General features: G+C 39.0%; 1 protein-coding gene across 5 annotated transcripts in view; it reads left to right on the forward strand.

The window, feature by feature from the left end:
- The first annotated feature begins 5,496 nt into the window (after positions 1–5,496).
- LOC124555281 (crossover junction endonuclease MUS81) overlaps positions 5,497–13,176 on the forward strand; it is a 203,026-nt gene continuing 195,346 nt past the window's right edge. For all 5 annotated transcript variants that reach the window (XR_006968530.1, XM_047129153.1, XM_047129156.1 and 2 more), the window contains exon 1: positions 5,497–5,724. Coding sequence is in view for 4 of the 5 variants with exons in the window: in XM_047129153.1 (XP_046985109.1) it covers positions 5,584–5,724 (141 nt within the window). In the remaining variant the exon portion in view is untranslated. The remainder of the gene's footprint in view (positions 5,725–13,176) is intronic.

Genomic DNA, 13,176 nt, shown 5'->3' on the forward strand with positions numbered 1-13,176 from the left:
ATCCTGGCTTCCAACACACACTGGAGGCATCCCAAGGAGAGGGCCGCAGATTCGGACGTCGGATTGCGGGCGCTTGTTGTCGCCGCAATCTTAGCCACGCCGGCGAGAAGCACGCAGCTGGCCACCTGTGGCTCACACTGAGCGGCGCTGTGTTGGCAGGGACACAGACCGTTGAGTCGACTGCTGGCATCCTGATGACGATGCAACTCCGCTGCCATACAAGACCAACACACAGCAGGGTGTGCGTGGGTCGCTGAAGCAGCCAGCCCGAGACAAGCCGATTCACAGACAGCGAAGTAGTGCCCTCAGCATTGCAGGACCCAGTGATGCAGACCAAGAGGAACAGGGGCACTGTAACTAGAAACAATAAATCACTTGGAAAGCTCTGATGAGTCTTAATATGGTGCCTCTTACCTCTTCCCACTTCACTTGGTGTTGTTGTTACATTCAGTGGCAGAAGTTGCCACAACACAGTACACACATTCGTACTTCATCTAAGCCTACTGACTTTTTGTATTTTAGTTTTTCAACAGTTTTATTGACTTCATTCTCTCTGGTTGGAAGTAGAACATAGGTACGATTTCAGTCTTTTAAGGGCCGAAAACGAGCACTCTGCTGAACAATTTGTAGATGCCATACATAGAAATATTCTAAGAGCGATGTCAACATTCGGAAACACAGACTGTAACCTTTCTTTTCTTAAAAATTTACTCATTTCGACTGGTATATCACTAACCTCAGAAGATTTCAAAAGCTCCACGAAATCTACACATTCAGTAGGGAAGGAAAGCTCTAAACCTGTGTCATATGATGCTTGAAGTTTTGCTCCATGTTCAGCAATATCGTCAGGTGAACTGTTCTTAAGGTTACTGAAAACTCTGAAGGAGTCCAACAGTATTTGATAGCTTTCCTTCCCCCTCACTAATTCGGCATACAAGTTGTCGAGTATTGGGACAAATGATGTGACTCTAAATTTCTCCCTTCCAGTCATAAAAACTTCAGATTCTGCTTCTTTGTCACCACGAAGTTTGCGTTTTCATAATCTTTTATAGGTGCATTCATGGTCTATATCCGTCACAATCTCCATGGATTTATTTTCAGAATAGTCAAACATGCCCAGAATAGATGCAATAAATCCTACAAATGATTCATATAATTCATGCACTATTTTAGTATCAACGTTTACACTTTGCAATTTCAGATTAACACTATTTAATCTCTGGAGTATATCCTTCCAAACTATTATCATGAATATTGTTTCTAGTCTGCTGAGTTGGTTCAATAAAGCTGAAGCCTCATTTCGCACAAGTCGCTTTTCAAATATATTATTGGCAATATTTATGAGGGCATTGATAACACCCTCCCAGTTTTCATATAGATTTACACACGCTTCCTCCCTTGCTGATCAATGTGTTTTTGATAAACTTTTTAGCGTTTTGCTTCCTGGATTCTTGAAAGAAAGAAGTTTATCCCAGCGCCGTTTAGAAGTAGAGAAAAATTATAAAGATTTTGCACTACATTGAAAAATGAACATGCTTCCCAACAACAGCTTGTAGCACTGGTGCCGACTAAATTCAAAGAATGTGCTGCAAAAGGCAAATAATGCACTTTCGGATTTCATTCTGTAATGCGTACCTGCAAACCAGTGTAGGTTCCTGACATATTGCTTGCATTGTCATATGACTGGCCTCTACAGTCAGTAATATCAATGGAATTTGCAGACAGGACTTTTAGTATGGCCTCAGATAAATTTTCGAACTTGTGTCCCAGGTTTGGTAAAAACAGGATCAAACTCGTCTATAAGTTCAAGAGGTATCATAAATTGACCATTATGTAATGAATGGAGTATTTCAACATGTCCACTTAGAAGAAGTCCACGACTTGTTAGCTTCTTCACTACTGCAAACATCCTTTTCAACCCATTGCGCCACTACATTTTTTCTGTCTCAACATATGACTCGAAATAGTTATCTATTGTTCCAAGTTACTTTTTTCTTGTTAGCGGTGTAACTCAGAATTTTTGGGTTCAAGTGAATTCTCATGATGAGATTAAATATTAGAAATATTTTTCCAATCTGCAATACCATTAGTAGCAATCGTGACCTTAGTTCTGAACAATTTACATGGTTCACAAAAAACAGCACCGGAGCTACAGGAGTATACTAGAAAATCACACAAAGTTGGTTCACCATATAAAAGTTTATGGTCAAATACATTTTTGTTCAAATACCTGGTTTTATCACCTACTGATCTACTTGAATTAGAAAACTCACTGTTACAATTTTGATTAATACCACATTGATTAAAATTCTTCTGCATAATATGCCGCATCAGTGCTAAAAACTAACAACAATAATAAACTAAAACCGATGTTTCGGCCGAATTGCAATGGCCTTGCTTAGGGAACGACTGGTTTTGCATGGGGAGCTACAACACATGTTTCGTGCCAACGGCTATGATGACAACATCATGAGAAAGGTAGCTAAAACCAAAGGGAGCAGAACACGAGAAGAAGGCAAAGAAGAGAAGCTTCCACTAGTACACTTATCATACGTAAAAGGCGTCAGCGAACGGCTAGGTAACGTCCTCCGCCGACGAGGTTTCAAAACGACTTTTCGAAGCAGTCACAGGATCCACGAAATGATAGTTTCCACCAAGGGTGTAGTCAACAATCTCAACACTGCAGGTGTTTACGAACTATGGCATGAGTGCGGAGCTGCCTACATAGGAGAAACAGGGAGACCCGTCAGCTTACGAGTAGGAGAACACGAACGCTATGTTCAACTACAAGAACATAATAAATCGGTGATAGCGGAACACCACCGTGACTGTGGACAACCTATCAGGTTCCAGGAAGCCCAATTACTGGCGAAAGAATCGTGGATGCGAGAACGCAAAATACGGGAGGCGATCGAAATTATTAACCAGCCGGACAAAATCAACAAAGAAGATGGCTACAAACTCCCAGTGTCTTGTCTGCCGGCCATCCCAGCCCAACAGGCCGCAAGCGGTCGCGGGGTAGAAGCTACACAGGACACGGGCGCATCTGCACAAACAGCACTTGTAGAGCAACTGTCAGTCCACTTCCGCGCACACCAGAAGGAAAACTTGCCTACCAGAATCCGCACGCTGATTGGCGGACAGCTACCAGTCGTTGACGACACGGACATCCACGAATAGCCTCTTTCTTTCCATCTTCCCTTACGTCATGACTACCCAATCATATTAGAGGGCCAATTAAAAGTGTTACAACAGTGACGTCGGATATCGATAGTCTGTAATAAATAGATGCACCTATCCCCATGCAATACCAGTCATGCCCTAAGGAAGGCCGTTGCAACTTGGCCGAAACGTCGGCTTTAGTTTATTATTGTTGTTAGTTTTTAGCACTGACGCGTCCTTATACCCAGAAGAATTTTAATCACTATGACACCGGCCGTGGAAGCCTACGTTCTTATGTGAATGCCACGTTGTAACAGAATCTCGATTGCTGATTCATTGACACACCATTATACAGGATCATCACTAACCAGGTTATTTCTTTTTTTAATGTTTGGCTCTACACTTAGTTTTTCATGAAACTCGAAATCAGAAACAATTTGTTTTTCTTCATTTTTAACTTTTGTTTATTCTGCATTTACTTCTTTTACAACAGCTGCAGTTCCAGAGGTATCATCCGTACTACTTGAACTCGAAGTCTAACCAACAACATTTTTTGCAAAAAATTTATCTACTCTGCCAAGCGTTTTTAGAACATTGGCTTCTCATTTCCGACTTTCCTTCGATAATTTCCGAAATGTCACCTTACTTAATTTTGCATGTTTGCTTTTTTCACTGTTATTCATGTTAAGGCACCTACAAAATTGTCAACCAACAGTCAAAACAAAAGAAAAAAATTGTAAAAGGATAGAAAGAAAGACTGCATCCAGTTCCAATCGTACTACACCGAACATAAGCACAAAGCTTTTTACTTGAAACACGGTACACGAGCACAAAGAGTTTTCCTTTAAACATGGAGCAATGAACTGACCCTCTTGGATTACTCGGAGCAATGAACTGACCCTCTTGGGTTACTCGACGTAACTGTGCTATGAAAGAACGACAATGCAGAATAATTTAATTTCATTGTCGCCTGTTTCTCTGTTGTCAGTTAACAGCAGAAGCACACTTGCCAGCTGGAATTCATCTTGTAAAGAAAACGGGACAGTCACTTTTTTGGTTTCTGTTTCCCGCGTCGCCGAAATTTTAGCTGGGATGCAAATATGTTCTGAGTATTGTTGACACTGTCTTCGTAATTTAAAAAAAAAATACATTTTGCAATTTTTTGCAGTGAGGTGTACTGGATCAACTCTTATCTCGCTTATTCTTATAACATTTTAGCAGTTTCTGTGGGCAGAGAAGACAGACTAGAAAGTTTAAGTAGTCTTGTTCGCAGTTGACGTGTGTTGTCATTTGTATGAACACTGCTGTTATGTCTAGACGCAAATGTACCTTTTGTTCCAACATAAAATAAAAATTTCCTTTCCTCGAAGAAAAAACGCTTAATTAAAAAGTTTAATATACAATTTGCAATGCCACTTACTATTCCGTTGCACGGAGTGGGAACTTTGATACAGTGCAGGTAGCAGCACAATAAATGAGACAAACGAAAGCTTGTTTCTTCTTCTTTTTGCGACAAAAAAGTAACTAAGTAAATAAATAAACAAAATTTTTAAACTGTTGTTAAGTGTATTTCACACATTATTAGATATTTTGCTTATGTTCTTTTCGTATAAACATGTGTTTAAAATGTAAAACATTCCCAGTATCAACATGTTTTGTTAAACGCGTCTCATTAAATCAAAGCTCAGATATTGAAGACCACAGAGCTTTCACATTAATTAAGAAATGGAGGGATGACTTGATACTTCCCCGTAATTCTACAAGAAATTTAAGTAGAATCGGATTTTACATACTGAGGCCCACACATGTTACAGCATTTAAGAAACTGCTGATTCGTTTATCACAGCTTTTCACGGGGAAAATATGGCAGGGTTAAGTAAAAGCCGACAACATTCTCGGAATAATAAGGTTTCAAACATTGTATTGTACGTTACCGTCCTGACAGCTTCCTTCAAAATATTTTGAACAATCATGAAGATGATACCAGACAGAAACCCAACGTTATCTTTCCAGTCAGTCACCAAGTAAACTGTGTATATTTCCAAACTTGTAGTGTCGAATTTCGTTCTTAAGGCTTATTTAAACTAGCAAGTTGTTTAACAATATTAAAAATTTTTGTCGTTTGTAAGCGCAGTTATTTTAAAATGTAAAACGTTGAAATGAGTCCAGAGCAAAAACTGCCGCTCCCCTTAAGGTGTCACCCCTAGGTCCGTGCCTAGTGTGCCTATCTGTAAATCCGCCACTGGGCACTGGATATCGATGATGGAAGTTGTGGTTTTGTAATTATAAGTATCGATTTTCGATATATCTATCGATATAGCATGTTGATTCAATTTCATTTTCAAACATTTGGCGCAGTTTGTATGTGCTGTAGCAGTGTAGCAGCAAGTGTTGTGCATAAAGTAATAACAGTTATATCAAATGGATACAGGAGCTCAGTCATCTCAGAAGAGGATAAAAAAGAAGATAAAGCATCCGAATCCTTTGTTTGAAAAGTGGTTGAAAGAATGGCAAGATGAAGCTCGCGAGCGAGGTTCAGACATACAGTACTGCTATGCCAAAGTAAGTGACCTTATGGAACTTGATTTTAACCACACATCTGTGAAACTTGTGTAGATAATGTAGCACCTCACAGAAATTGTTGCATAAAACAGGAAGAGTGCTATATGCGTATATGGTTTGTGGTCGTTTGTCTTTCTGTACGAACAAAACTACCAGTAGCCCAACTTGCTGTTTGTTTTGTGGTTTATCCGAAGGTTGTGTGACTTGAGGTTTAAATTTTATTTAACATTTTTGTTCATAACCACAGTAAAGCTGCAACAACGAAGAAATAATGGTTTTCCTTAAACCTCCATGTCTAAAGATGAGCGATATTTGATGCAGAATTGCATTTCTACCCACTTATAGTCACGATTCCTCTGATACACGAGTATGGTGGATTAAACTTATACACAGCATGAAATGTATGAATTTTAAAAACTCTCTCCCCAGACTAGTATTTCACAATGCTACTGCACGAAAGAAGAAAAGCCTTATGAGTGAATAAGTCTTCATGGGTGTATAGATAGATAGCAACACAGCGAAGTACTTGTACGAGAGTAGTTTGTTTTATTTACTTCTCTCATACTGATGTGGTTTCTTGTTGCTCATCCGCAATTGCCGATACCCCAAAGTAGATGCCATCTATTCCAAAAATTATAATTACACCGCAACAATCGATACCACAAAACCAACACCTAAAACAACGAAAATTGGAATCTGATACTTCCATTGACCTATATAGGTCAACAGCATCTCGCGATACCAAAACACACATAGCTACGATGACAAACTGGAATCGGACGCTTCCCATGACCTGTATAGCTCAAATACAACTGACGTTACCAAAAAAATTGAAATCGAGTACTTCCCCTAAGGCACACAAATCAACCACAAGTGCCGATACCAAAATATCAACCATGAACACATACATTAAATAACACCGACCCAACAACACATAAAAACCCCACCAAACATCATAACACGCGAACAATAGACCCCAAAAAAACGACTACTTGCCACAAAAAAGTTCTGGCGCTACACACTAGGTCTACCCCCTGAACACACACACCGAAACAAACTCCCAACCCACCCACAATCTACCAACAACCCCTCCCCCAGCCTTCACTCATCCCCAAAAAACAATAATCCGCCAACAGTCTCTGGTCCTTGATGCCCGAACTCTGGTCAACTGCATATTCTACTTGCATACGCTGCATTTCACTATCTCCGCCACAAACCCAAAAAGTTGCAGAAACTTAATGACAGACAACATGTTGTCCCCTGTCTAGAGAACATAAAAAGTGTGATCAATAAAGCTAATCTAACATAGACCTACATGTATTATCGTAAGAATACAAACCTCAATACCAATATGGCCAAATCATCAGTTAGTAATTTTAAGGAAATAGACCAAGAGGAAATCATTAAAATTGCCAAAAGAATGAAAGGTTAAAATAGCTGAGGTATTTATATTACCTAATATAACCTACTGAAAGAAGTAGTGTATTATACTGAGGCACCATTATTAACATGTTCTTGTGGTCTTCAGCCCGAAGACTGGTTTGATGCAGCTCTCCACACTACTCTATCCTGTGCAAGCCTCTTTTATCTCCAAATAACTTCTGCAACCTACATCCTTTTGAACCAGCTTACTCAGTTCATGTCTTGGTCTCCCTAGAATTCTTATCCCACCCACTTCCCTCTAATACTAGTATTATTACAAAGTCAACATCGATCACAAGCCACGGCCGGACAGATTGCGTCACATCTTAGTAATTATATGTTAAAACCACCACTGAAACTAAGATAACAGACAAGAAGCATCCGACAATACTGATGTCATAAACAGTGGTTATAAACAACACTTTAGAGTTTCCAGTACACATGTCAGTCTAACTCTGAACATCCTCAGTGGCAGTGTTCGAACATCCAGTGATTGGTAGTTGGGACAGCGGAAATACGGAAGCGTCCGATCCCGCCCGTCTGCTTTGACCCATGACGTCACAAATATGGCGTAAACAAAAACAAACGCACACACTTTCCACAAGAAGCCTAATGACACTAACGGGACAAGCGCAGGAAATGGGGTGTTATGGGTGGAGAGGGGGCAAACTAAATATAAACAAATTTAGACGCCTTGCGTAGCTACAACGTGTAAGTAAAGACAACCATGCATGAATACCCACCCACCTCCCCAGGGGTCGTAACCCCTGCAACCCATAGAAGATAAAGATGCTTCAGTAGCTGATTAGTGCTTGTTGTCTTTTTTTTTTTTAAAAAATCTAACGGGATAGAACAAACAGATCAGAAAGATAAATATAATAAACTAAAACAGAAATTGGAGGAAACAGATAATTAAAATAAGTAATAAGCGTTTTTAAATTTAAAAAAAAAATCTCACGAGATAGAACGAACAGATCAGAAAAGTAAATAAAATAAGATAAAACAGAACTGGAGACAGCCAGACTCAAACCAAACTCCGCGCCGTCATGACGTCACACACAACACCCTTACGTCACGGGTCAAAGCCGACGTGTGGGATCGGACGCTTCTGTCGACCCAGGACAGCTTCAGGGCTGCTGTGAGAAAACTCTCCAGTGTCATACTTAGGCAACACCTTGGAATATCAGTGTTAGCCTTATTTCAGGTGCTGTAGTTGTGAATCTCTTCTCTCTTGCAGAAGGCCCCTTGATTTCCTTTTGATAGACAAGGGAGTTGAATACATACTGGCTAAATATTGTGATGATTCCCAGATGCTTTAAAATGGGTCTGCCGTGGTTAAATTTCTTGCTAGAAGATATTATTCGTACAGCCTTCCTTTGTAGGAGCAGTATGTTTTTTCTTCTGGTAGTATCCCACAGTAGCAATCCATACATGCTGTGGCTGTGGAATGGTGCATAATATATTGTGATTAAGTACTGTGCTGTTGTCATATATTTCAGCTTTCTGAGGAGATAAATTACTCATGAGAGCTTAGAACGTGTTGTGCACGTGTCTTTGGTCTATGTCAGCTTATTGTCAGTTGTGATTCCTAGGAGTTTGACACTATAAACATTTGCTATGGGTCCACAACCACGAAGGCTGCATAACATTTTCTGGTTTGTATCTTCATTTTTTCAACCGCTTTTTGGCTACTTGAAACAAAATTTTAGCATCTTTTAGTGCCTCAGCTGAATTTCTACCCTTAGTTATTAATGTTGTATCATCTGCAAAGAGCAACGTAGTTGGTATACTTATAGTGGGTGCTGAAACTAAGAAAAATACCAAATTTCAATTTTTTTACCTCAAACCGTTCCTGAAATATGGTCATGTAAACTTTTCAAAAATTGGCCAAAAATGTGTGAACGGACTTTTTTAAAATTGCCCTAGGAGATGCCCTAATTGAGCTAGAGAACAGGGAAAGGTGTCATTTTGCAGCATTTTTCATGCTCTTTCCAGTGATGGACAAAAAACATAGCTTCTAATTCATAACCTTTTTCAAAATGGTAATTAATATTTTGATTTAATTTTTTACAGTTTGGTCAAACTAGGGCCGTTAGTGAAAAACAAGAGTCCGGAATAATTTTTTTTAACAATGAACCCATCATCATCCCACATTTATATTTTGCCATGTGATTTACAATAGTATGAAGTAGTTATAGAAATATCTTGAAAATTTTCAATTACGTACTTTTTGTAAAAAAAATTAAAATTAAATCAAAATATTAATTAGTATATTGAAAAATGTTATTAATTAGAAGCTATGTTTTGTTGTATATCCCTGGAAAGAGGATGCAAAATGACACCTTTCCCATTTCTCTAGCTCAATTAGGGCAGCTCATAAGGCAATTTAAAAAAAGTCCGTTCACACATTTTTGGCTGCTCTTTGAAAAGTTTACATAGCCATATTTCAGGAATGGTTTGAGATAAAAAAAATTGAAATTTGGTATTTTCTTAGTCTCAGTGCCCACTATAAGTATACCAACTTTCAGCAAAATCTAAGAGGGTGAGGTAAAATAGGTGTGTTGATTTGACATGGAATGACTCAGTCATTGACAAACATTAAAAACAGCAGAAGGCTTAGATAAGATGACAGAGTCTCAAAAATTATACGTTTATACCATAAGATTTTAGTTTTTTTAGCAACACCTTGTGAGAGATGCAATCAGGTGCCTTGCTTATATCACAAAGAATTAAAGCTATGCAGTTCTTTTCTTCAAATGCTTCCATTGTTTTTGTTATTACATTAAGCATTGTGGTAAATGTAGATTATCTCTTATAATCTAAGCCATCTCTAAATCCATGTTGGTTATCCAGGAAGAGGTTGTTGTCTTCGAAATAATAACAGTTGGTTCTTCATTACAGTATCAATCACTTTTGCTATCATAAGGGTTATAGAAATTGGTCTATATGTGAATGGATTGTTACAATCACCTTTTTTGTGCACTGGTACGGTCTTTGCCAGTTTTAAGATGTCTGGAAAAGTACCAACTTCAAGACATTGGTTAATGAGAGCAGCCAAAGGTTCAGCACTCTCAGATACAGTATCCTTCAGAACAGCACATGACATGTCATATAGCCTATATCTTCACTGACAGTGTATTTAAAACCTTTCACTCTTTTCACTTTGTTTCACATTGTCAAGGTGCAACTATGCTAATCCAGAATGAGATTTTCACTCTGCAGCGGAGTGTGCGCTGATATGAAACTTTGTTACAGATTAAAACTGTGTGTCGGACTGAGACCCGAACTCGGGACCTTTGCATTTCGCGGGAAATTGCTCTACCATCTGAGGTACCCAAGCACGACTCATCCCTGTCCTCACAACTTTACTTCTGCCAGTACCTCGTCTCCTCCCTTCCCAACGTTACAGAAACTCTCCTGTGAACCTTTCGGAATGAGTTTGGAAGGTAGGAGACAAGGTACTGGCAGAAGTAAAGCTGTGAGGACGGGGTGTGTGTCGTGCTTTGATAGCTCAGATGGCAGAGCACTTGCCCGCGAAAGGCAAAGGTCCCAAGTTTGAGTCTCGGTCCGGCACACAGTTTTAATCTGCCAGGAACTTTCATAACTATGCTAATATTTATATTGCTTGTAACATTAATTTCTAAATCTGGTACTTCATCTACATTATTCCCAACAACATCAATAAAATATTTATTAAAATCATCAGGACTACAAGCATTTAATGGGGCAGTGGGTCTTTTTCTGTGTTCGTTAAGCTGTTTCCAGGTTACAGGCTGCTTTGCATGGGTTGCGGGTTTAAAAATGAACCTAACATTATATGTCTTCTTGGCTGCTCCTGCTTCCTTCCAGTAGATTCTTTTAATTTCCAGAGTATAGCAGTGAGACATATCTTTGGCTCAGGCATCTGTTGTTGTAACTTGATCACTTAGCAGCAGAACAACACACTTTGTTTTCCAAGTTGGGAGTGTACCATGATTTGTCCTGCCTATGTTTATTCTATTTTGTGGTTTATCTAATGAATTCTGTATGGTTACTGTTGGAAAAGAGTTCAGAATTTATTTTGAGGAGCTGGAAAATACATTTAAAAGCATCACTTGGTCCCAGTCCTACAACTTCAGAGTGCCATTAATCCTGGCAAGCACATTTTTGAAGACGTTCATTTCTTCCTCCATTATAATTCCTTTACTGAAGGTATAGTCAGAATACCACATACTGGCTTTTCTGTGAAGTTTCCTTTGACTATTTAGGTGGACAATTAATGCATCATGATCTGATATTGATGGATTCACCACACTTATTTTTTAGTCCCAGGTGTTTTGGTTGGTGATGACAGTGTTGAGGCGAGCTTTTCCTGTTGTTGATGCATGGTTAGCTACATACCAACCATAGTTACTAATCAAGTACTTGAATGTTTTCTCCTTAGTACTGGGTAGGTAGGTAGTTAATGTTTAACGTCCCGTTGACAACGAGGTCATTAGAGACGGAGCGCAAGCTCGGGTTAGGGAAAGATTGGGAAGGAAATCGGCCGTGCCCTTTCAAAGGAACCATCCCGGCCCTCTCCTTAGTACTGTCTTGTTAATAGATGTTGAAGTCACCATGCAACATAATTTTTGAATTTATGTGCATTAGGTAGCACAAGCAGCTGTTCATCTTGGTGAGAAAATTATCAGTCTCCACCAGTTGCATGGTACATGGACTCAAAAACCAAAATTACATCACATGGTTTTAATTCAGCCAACTGTAAATCCAGGTCAACACAAAACTTCTTTAGGTCAACTTCTTGAACACAAAGATTTGCATAGACATATACTTCACCACGAGTAATTGTTTTACGACACAATGCACTTATTTCAAGATATTCCACGCGTCTCTAATAATCCCCTTCCTGCTCAGCTAGCCAGTGTTCACTGATGCACAAAACATTTGGTTTGACTTAGTCTTCAGAGATGGTTAAATTGTTCAGGTTTGTTCTGAGATACTCAATATTTACACTTGCTACAACAAACATATTTTCTTCTGGAACAATTATTGAATTTAAGACCTGTACTTCTTCCTGAATAAAAAACACCTTATTACTATGTTTTAGGCCACACGGAAGGATCCATTAATTTATCCTGTAGTACACAGTCAACACCTAGTTTAAAACTGCAGTTAAATCCTTTTTGCTTAGTTTCTCAACTACAAAGTTCATGTGGTCTGGGAAACACTTTCCCACGAAGGAAGGTAAATTTTCAGCCTTTGTACCATTTTTTACTCTGCCCAAATGGAACCAGGCCGCCTCCTCCCCACAAAAGATATTCAGTTCTTTATCAGTGCTTATAACACTTGTTGTTCCTTTGTTATTATTGTCTGAGATGTTCTGGAAAGTCTTTGCATTTTCTTTTTGTGTACCTGTTGCCAGTTTTCTTTTGAGGAGTCAGCTGATTTATGAGGATTATCAGTAACATTTGAATTCTTGTGTACACCAACTTTAGTGATCTGAAAAGCATGTGTACTTAAAAAAGACAGTGTCATGCAGCTTTCCATAGTATCTTTATTACAGTTTCCCAAGTAATTCAGCGAGAATGATGCATTGTACTGGTGATTGTGAATGTTTACTTCCACACTATTAATTGCTGTTTTTATGTCTGGATCAGAACGTTCACTTGTTTCAGCACTGTTTGTCAATGTTTTGATGGTTGAATACTAAATTGGTGATTCCTTCATGTCTCTGAATGTGCCCTATCACCTGATCTCTTCTTTTAGTCAAGTTATACCACAAATTTCTTTTCTTCAAGAGTTCTGTTCTGTACCTCCTCATTGGTTACGTGATGTACCCATCAAGTCTTCAGCGTTCTTCTGTAACACCACATCTCAAAAGCTTGTATTCTGTCCTTGTGTGAACTGTTTATTGTCTACATATAACTTCCGTTCAAGGCTTCACTCCAGTGAAATACCTCCAGAAAATACTTCTTAACACTTGTGTCTGTCCATTCTGCTCTTTCAAATCTTTTGGTGACTCGGCAGAGTTACAATGTCATGGGCAAACCG

This window comes from Schistocerca americana, chromosome X, assembly GCF_021461395.2.
Source record: "Schistocerca americana isolate TAMUIC-IGC-003095 chromosome X, iqSchAmer2.1, whole genome shotgun sequence".
In the NCBI taxonomy this organism is placed as follows: Eukaryota; Metazoa; Arthropoda; class Insecta; order Orthoptera; family Acrididae; genus Schistocerca; species Schistocerca americana.